An 8995-nucleotide genomic window follows, 5' to 3' on the forward strand; every position below is an offset into this window, starting at 1 on the left:
TTGTCCAGATAATTTCTTTCTATTTTTAGTAGAGACGGGGTCTTGCTCTTGCTCAGGCTAGTCTCGAACTCCTGCGCTCAAACGATCCGCCCGCCTCGGCCTCCCAGAGTGTTAGGATTACAGGCGTGAGCCACCGCGCCCAGCCAAAGCTATATTTCTTTAACACACTTAACCTGCCCACCCCAAACACTACAACCTTTTGGTCTCATAGTATTTATTGTATATCATAATCTCTTATAGCATAACCAAAATACTGAATTTTAGACTTTAACAAAATTAAAACTCAATTTAGGTATTTACAAAGAGAAAATTATTTTTGCTGAAGGCAATTAACAGTTTAAATGACATCAATCAAGTAGGGTATCTTTTGAAGTAGGAAAAAGGAATGATCTAACTCACCTGTAACATACCAACAATTTCTACCTTATTGAAAAAGATAAAGGAGTGAAGTGTTGACAACATGTTTTCTTCAAAGACTGAAGGGGTAGGTAGAACCATATCTTGTATATACTGAACTCTGTATGTTTGATGAATTTTTTGTTTCAGCTCAGGATCTGATATGGGAATCACTTCTTTAAACTTGGCTGTTTTTGTTAGAAATTCCCTGTGTTTTCGTGGTTGAGATAAAGCAGGATCATATTCTAAACATCCAATGACGTCCATTATACATTCCTCAGAGAACATAACTTCAAAAAGAGCAGTTCGATTCAAGAGGAAGATGCCTTTGATAATTTCATACAAGTGGTGCAGTCCTTCAATATTTTCCAAATCCTCACACACATGAAAAAGCTCTAAGAGTTTTTTAATATAACCCTCATTTTCCAGTGCCAGTGCAAGTTTTTCACGACGAAGAGGGGAAGGTAAAGATGATGCCACAAGTTCTGCAATTTCCTCCAGGCGACTTAATTCACAAGATGGCAATTCTAAACCTGGAGATGACATATCATCAAAGCGTTCCTCTTCAGATTCATCCACAAGGTCCTGAGTGATGTCCACTGAAGGGTCCTTCCCTTGAACCTATGAAAAATAATTTGTAATAGCTGACAAAATGTAAACCAGCAAACCTAAATGATATTCTAAAATGAATACAAGATATTATAAGAAAACTATAATGATAATTTCCAAGTGTAAGAATCTTTATTCAAACTTGACAAAAATTGTCTACTTTTTAAAGCTGTATTTCTCCAAATAACGTAACGCTTCCAATTTTAAGGAAGTTAATTCAAAGTTCAAAGATGGAATGAGCTTCCTCATAATGTACAAGGTTTGCTGGCAAAAGCAACTTTCTAGGACAGGCTAAAATGACACTGTGATGAAAGAGTCCCCTGCAGACCTACAACACAGATGCAGTCTTAGGACTGTGCTACAGGACAGCCACCACCAAGCTCTTCAATATTTAACTTTAAGAAAGGTTCAAATAAATATCAAATATCCTAATGCTGTGATCATAGAAAATATATATCATTATAAGCAACAATGAAAATATTTAATGTCAATTGATTCTAGAGACCAACGGGCAAAGAGCATGAACAGACCAGCTTTGGACCAATTTGCTATAAATGCTGGATGGTAGCCAAAAAATATGATTTAGAAAAGCTAAGTAGACTACAAGTGCACCTACACAAAAATGAAGCCATATATAAAGTGCAACCTACATGTAGTAGAGCTATGCCCTAGGAAAATTTTCTGAAAGTTAAGAAACCAAACCACAGAAAGCTTTTCCTTTCTATACACCCAAACCTATAGTCTTCATGATCCCCTATACGCCCTAAAATCTGTCATAAAGCCCAACTCTCCGTCACTATAAGGGCTCTAACTATAAAAGTAAACATTTAAACAAATAAAAAAACAAAAGGTCAGAATAGATTCTGAAATGAAAAAAGTGTTACTATCTTGGTCCTAGAATTCAGGACATTGAAAAATTAGGCCTTATATGAAATAGCCAAGAAGCTTAAACTGCTTATCATAATTAAGATACTGTTGCTGGATACTAAAAGGGAAGATTGGCCTGGAATATTTGTCTTGAAATATGCTGCAAGGTGTATTGACACAGCACTACTAAAAGGAGGCAAGGTACATTCACAGCTGGCATGGTCTCAAATTGGCTCTAGATTTGTTAATTATGTAAGTTCTCCTTATAGCTTTAAGTCCCTAATATCCAAGCTATGACTTTACCTATAGAAAAAATGGTAAAATTTTGATGAGTAAATCAAAAGAAAAGGGATGAAAGCCTTATAATAATGAGAATGCCCTCTTCTTAAGTTCAGACATAATAAATGCTATCAAAGAGGGTACCAGAAAAATAGAGGAGACTTTTAGCTCTTCCTAGATCAGAAAAAGGTAAATAGATTCAAGAAACAGAGACATATAAGATCTCAGAGATCAAAATGTAATGACTTCCCTGGAATGGAATCAAGAAATATAGACAGAACCACAAAAAGAGTGATTGAGAAATGACCCCTCAAATATTAATATAAACTATATTAAAAGTTGAAGGCAAATACCAGGAAAGAACGACACAAAACAGCCAGTGATTGCTACGTAAGAGAAAGCGTACAAGCACTATTACCCGTGCCTCAAGGGAAGATGACTGAAAAATTTATGGCATTAAAGACCAAGGAAAAGTAAAGATCAGACAATATTAGAGGAGAGATGGTGTAACAGTTACAGAATGAGTCCAGGTTTGAGTTAAACATTGGCCTAAGAGAAGACTATATCCAGGGTGGGACCATTCAACTCAGAAAGATGAAGACCAAGATTTGTCTGAATAATGGATGCCTTTGGCATAGCCTGAATGTATTAATGTCATCTCTCTTTCTGTGGAAGAATTCTACAAGATAAAGACCTAGAAAAATATACTAAAAAAAAACTGTGTAATCCTAGCTCTCTGGGAGGCCGAGGCGGGCGGATCGTTTGAGCTCAGGACTTTGAGACCAGCCTGAGCAAGAGCGAGACCCCGTCTCTACTAAAAATAGAAAGAAATTAATCGGACAACTAAAAATATATAGAAAAAAATTAGCCGGGCATGGTGGCGTGTGCCTGTAGTCCCAGCTGCTCNGGAGGCTGAGGCAGGAGGATCACTTGAGCCCAGGAGTTTGAGGTTGCTGTGAGCTATGATGACGCCACAGCACTCTAGCCCGGGCAAGACAGTGAGACTCTGTCTCAAAAAAAAAAAAACAAAAGAAAAAACTGTAGGACAGAAAGCAAAGAAAAAGTAAAAAGAAAGATGGCATTCAGACATAAACGTTAAGTTTTTCATGTTTTAAGAGAAGGAAAGGAACAGGTTAACAGGCAGGTTCGTTTTATGAAAAACACAGTTCAGTAGAATATATGGCAGAAATAAATTCTGTAAGTTAAGGAAGACTGTTACCTCAAGGACATTGTAGCTTCTATTAAGGCTTTAACGTGCATCATCAAAAGCAGAGGCTGACAAACTATAGCCAAATTTGGCGCCCCCATCTGTCTTTGTTAATAAGTTTTACTAGAAGACAGCCACACCCATTCATTTATGTGTTGTCTATGGCTACTTTCAAACTAGACAGCAGAGATGAATAGCTCTCAGACTGTATGGCCCGAAAAACCTTAAATGTTTACTATCTCACCCTTTACAGAAAGTTTGACCTAGAGAGCTTGTTAAAACACAATTACTAGACCCTACTCAGAGTTTCTGATCCAGTAGGTCTAGGGTGGGGGTGGGGATGTCTTGGAATTTGCACTTCTATCAATTCCGACATCATGCTCAGGCTGCTGGTTTGAGGACCACATTTTAAGAACCAATGAATTAAGAAATCAGCAGAAGATTATTCTTCAGCTAAAATAAATGTGGAGATGGAGAAATCTTCCCTAGAAAACACTGGCCTAAACTGAGTCCACAATAAGCTCCAATAGCTTTAGCCACTAGAGCACACAAAAAAATGCACATTTACAAGACTGTGGAGATTATGTCACTAGAGTAAGGTACCAGAGTCACTACAGAAACTCCAGAATGAAGAAGGAATTTTTAAGCTTAGAGGCAAGGTGACGTTGGATAGTCAAGAGCCATATTGCTTCAGACGAGTGCCAAGCAAAGGTTTTGTTTCAAGAGCCAACAGGAGGATACTGAACAAAAAGAGTGATGTGGATTTAGGAAGATCAGTCAAGATGAAACCAATAAACCAGGCAAGAAATAATGGTAGCTTAGAAAACTATGATAGTGGTGAAGACGAAAATAAGTGAATGGATCTAGGATTTATTATTGAGGGACTGAATGGATATATAAAGGATGAGGGAAGGATAAACATGGTCCAAAGTTCCTGGTTTCAGCAACCAGAGGGCATTTACTGAAATGAGGGAAATGGGAGAATGAATACATCTAGGTGAGTAGATTGTTAGGTTGTGGACTTATTAAGTTTGAGATGCTAGCAAACACTCAAAGAGGAGTTCTCAAGAAGGCAATTGTTCTTAGAAAAGGTAGCATAAGAAAAACTAAATAAAAAGAAGGTGAATATAAAAAAAAAAAGAAAAAAGAAAACAGCTTGGATATAGAACTTTTGACTTTGGCAAAGGTCTAGGCTGGATAGTTTGGTGTCAATAAATTATACCTTCCTTTAAATCAAGCTTTTCACAGATAGCAATGTATTTAAAAGATCAATTTAAAATTTATTTAAATTCTTGAGCATTAGCTGAAAAGCATGGCAAAAACCACAATACTTAAAAAGAGCATGTCAATCTTCTATTTTTAAAATTACCTGACATATTTTCTCCCAAATTTCATCACATCCAGCTTTTTCTTGAAAGCTAAGAGCCAAGTCATAATTTTCTGCTTCAGACCACACAATCAGAGTATCCTTTAGAGACAAAAAAGGAATCTGAATGATTAACATACATTTTCACAAACTCCTTCAAAGTAGAAGTCAAATGAACAAAGCAAGAGGAATTGAGAACAGCTCTCACTTTTACTTTTTGCAATATGTACCGATATTCCCAGTGTCCCCCATTTTAACCAATGCCTTTTTACACTATACTTTGCCCAATCTATAAAATGAAAGCAATGTTTTCCTTAAGGGTAAGTTTAACCAATGCATGAAAAGCACGACAAAGTGAGTACACAATTCTTATGTACTAAAAGGTAACAAATGAAACATTATGCCAATCCTATCCTTGAACACTGAGTTACATTTTATGCTCTCATTAAAACACCAAAAGAGGAAGTCTAAGCACATTAATAACTAAGGCATGTTTCAAGGATAGGATCAATATAACACCTTCTTTCTTCCCTCTATTGTCAACAGGTGTTTTTTACCTGCGGCTTCTGAGGTCCATGAAGCCCTTGAAATTACTGGCTAACTTGGTAGTAAGTGAGCATTTATCTGGACAGAGGCTTTTTTTTTTTAACTTTCACTAAAGTACTATGTTTCAAGAAGCAGCAAACTCCTAACACCTATCCTTTTGCTTCTATTCAGGCAAACTTTATTTTTTTAAATGACAGTAAGTTTAACAAACAGTTCGACAGTTTTTATTAAGATGTAATTTCAGCAAGACACTCTGCATACAATAGTGAGACCATCTTATATTCTTCATAGTACAAAGAGTCTACTGTACAATATGCATGGTATAATAAAAATATTTGTTAGGGTCCAGGATACCCTTTCAAACTTTCTGGCTGTGAATAAACATTAATATATACACTGTTTCATAGCAATCAACCATTTCAAAAAAGGGCCCACTTAGTGAAAGAGGTCTATGAATCATCTCATACAAGAAATGTTGAATGGTATTAGGGAGAGTTATGTTTAACAGCTATGTGCAAAATCCGAAGGGCTGTCAGTCAGTATTTTGTTCAAGTTGGTCCAAAGAGAATTAGTTAGGAGAGCATAAGTTAGATGGATTTCATCATAATACAAAGAAAAAATAATCCAATTTGACTAAAAAGTAACCAAAAGGAGCCATGCAAAGGCTGGCTGAGCATCCACTAGGATGATACAGGTTCCTGTATTAAGAATGAAACATGACTAGATTATCTTTAAAGTACCTTAAAGGATCTATCATTCTATTGTGGCAGTTTCTAATCCTTTTCACTAGCAAGGACACTTCTTGATGTAAACAAATGGATTCCATATTAAAAATCTCCCTAAGCTGGGCACAATTTTGTGGGCCTTTAGTACTAGCTACTCAGGAGGCTGAGGCAGGAGGATGGCTTGAGGCCAGGAGTTTGAGGCTGTTAATGTGTTGTGACTATACCTGTAAATAGCCACTGGAGCCTAGCCTGGGCAACATAGCAAGACCCTGCCTCTAAAAATGAAAAAAAAAACGTCTACTAAACTATTAACTCTGTCCAGTCATTTGTGTAACTGTCAGTGATGAGACCAGCAGTCTCTCGTTGAACTAAAGTGATACCAACAAGAAATAAATAACTGATAATCTGATTTGGCTATGCAACACTACTATAGGATAAATCTATAATTTTTATACAGAATTTTTGAAAATAGCTCAAAGTCCCTGTTTTTGCTATCTTAAAGGACTTCCAGAGATCACAGATTCCAGGCAGGCAACATGAACAGTGACTGAGTACCTATTCAAGCTCAAAATAATTTACACATCAACATTCTAAGATCAACACAACACAAATTAGTCAGGTTTCATTTTTAGTGTATCTTGTATTTCACCAAAGCAGAACAACTGGTAGAAGAAGAATGTACAGTTAATCTGGAATTCTGGCAGTCTAAATACTTCACAAGGTTATTTGTTCAGAAGATATTTATTGAGTATTTATGTACAAGGCTCCATGTGAGACAAAATTAGTTATGTTACCTTCCCTCAGAAATAGTACGGAATAAAAATACCACGATTTAAGAGGTAAAGAGGCCAAAGTATAAATTCTAATACCACTGTCTACTTGGTGGGTGATGCTTAGAAAGTTAAGTAACTGAGTCTCAGTTTCATTACCTTTACAATGGGACTGATACACACTGTTATGAAAATTAGTGATAATCTAAGTACCATCTGTTCGTGATGGGAATAAGGTTGAAGGAAAATAATCATCTTCTGGGGAGGAAGGAGGGAGTCAATTTGCCCAAATTAGATGGCTCCTAAAATTCTGATAAATATTTACAAATATCGGCTCAATAAGGGCCACGGGAATAAGTCTAAAGTCAGTATTACATTAGTAACAAAATAAATTTAACACAACTATAAGCAATTGCTCTGCTACGATGTATATCCAGATCATTTGGATGCTGATGTTTAAATCAGGGTGTAGCCAGACATATACTCTTAATTACCCATTTGACAAATTTAGCAAGTTTGAAAAATTTTAGAAATTGCTCTTTTGTCTTTCTTGAACAGCCTAATTTTCACCAAATCATCTTGTTTATCATTCAACAACCTATAGCCTGAGACATATGAATTTGTTTACTCTCAAAACAGGTTCAACCTTCCTTTTTTCTCAGGATGTGCTTTTACTCTTTCGCTGACAAAAATCTCAAAACATGAATTTAATGTATTTAAGTATGGAAGATCAAAGCCAAATATTCTAGTCTCCAGCTATTTCAATCAAACCTAAAAATTTTCTTAAGAACACCACATACAACAAAGTGCTTAACAGACAATTACAATATCAAGAAAAAAAAAATTTTTGAGATAGGGTCTCAGTGTCACCCTAGGCTGGAGTGCAGTGGTAACATTATAGCTCACTGCAGCTTCAAACTCCTGGGCTCAAAGCATTCTTCCTTCCTCAGCCCCCCCAAGTAGCTAGGACTAGGGGCACGTGCTACCATGCCTGGCTAATTTTTAAAATTTATTTTGTAGAGACGGGGTCTCACTATATTGCCCAGGCTGGTCTCTGGAACTCCTGGCCTCAAGTGATCCTCCTGCTTTGGCCTCTCAAAGTGCTGGGATTACAGGCATGACCCACCACACCCGGCTAAAAATATTTTATGTTGTATGAATTTTTGGTGGATAAATAAATCATCACTAATTAAATTTAAGAGTTAATACCAGCTTCCCTGTCTATTATCTGTGTGCTGTCAAGCAAGTCATGATCTTCAGGCATCATCTAATGGACAAAATAAAACCAATACTAACGTCCTCCTAGTAGTATTTTAATGGTCAATGATGAGGCAAAGTACTTTATTTATGAACTGGCTGGTAATATTCTTTCTTCTAAATTAATTATCTTGTATTTGCATCTTCAGGGCAATGAGAGAACTGATACTGATTTCACTGGCTGTACAGAACACTCAGTATATCGTGTGTGTACTGAATAAATACCATTTGACGACAGTGCTAGTCAACACTAATTATCACATCAATGGTCACTTCTTTTCTGTAGGTAAAAATAAGGAAACTTTAGGGCTCAGTTGCTATAATATCTGGCACATAAACTCAGCTTAACTTGAGGTAATTTTTTTTTAAAAAATTAAAATTATTGTGTTAAACACTATAGAAATTGGCAGAAATCCTATTTTAGAATTAGAAGGGCAAATTTGTAATCTGCTTTTCATTATAGGGAGTCAGATGTCAATTTCCATTTAATCATCAAACGAAAGGATAAAACACATCTCCAATATTTTACCTGTTGTTTCTGGTATGCAGTGTTAGGATTTATTTTGGACTCTAAAAGTAGAGAACCTAGGAAACAGAAAAAGAAGACATCCCATTATGTTACTGCAAAACAACAAAATTATATTCCCTTACATACACACACATTTCCTTTTTTAACATCTGATGCACATACGACTTCAGTTAAGAAAAAATTATTTTTAAAGCAATTTAAGTTTAAATACAATAACTTATAACCTAAGAAATATTATTTTATACATGCTTACTTTTAATAAGACATAACAATCCAAAGAGTCAAGACTGGACAGTAATAGCAACCTAACAATTTATGGGCAGCACAAAGTAGTAAAACAGCACAGCGTGAAGCCAGATGATCTGGGTTTAAATCTTTGATATACTGTCTGACTTAGAGAAATAGTTTGAAATATGCAAATAAGGATTATAATAGAATCTGAGC

At 36.0% G+C, this 8995-nt stretch overlaps 1 protein-coding gene across 1 annotated transcript in view; it reads right to left on the bottom strand.

Moving 5' to 3' along the window:
- Nucleotides 1-8995, bottom strand: part of SMEK1 (SMEK homolog 1, suppressor of mek1 (Dictyostelium)) — a 48988-nt gene that overhangs the window by 23157 nt on the left and 16836 nt on the right. Inside the window, exons 2-4 of the mRNA XM_012656727.1 lie at nt 8552-8607; nt 4728-4826; nt 400-1017 (exon numbers count right to left, since the gene is read on the bottom strand). Coding sequence (XP_012512181.1) covers nt 400-1017; nt 4728-4826; nt 8552-8607 — 773 coding nt within the window. The remainder of the gene's footprint in view (nt 1-399; nt 1018-4727; nt 4827-8551; nt 8608-8995) is intronic.

The sequence above is a fragment of the Propithecus coquereli genome, unplaced genomic scaffold, assembly GCF_000956105.1.
Source record: "Propithecus coquereli isolate 6110/MARCELLA unplaced genomic scaffold, Pcoq_1.0 Scaffold516, whole genome shotgun sequence".
Taxonomy (NCBI): Eukaryota; Metazoa; Chordata; class Mammalia; order Primates; family Indriidae; genus Propithecus; species Propithecus coquereli.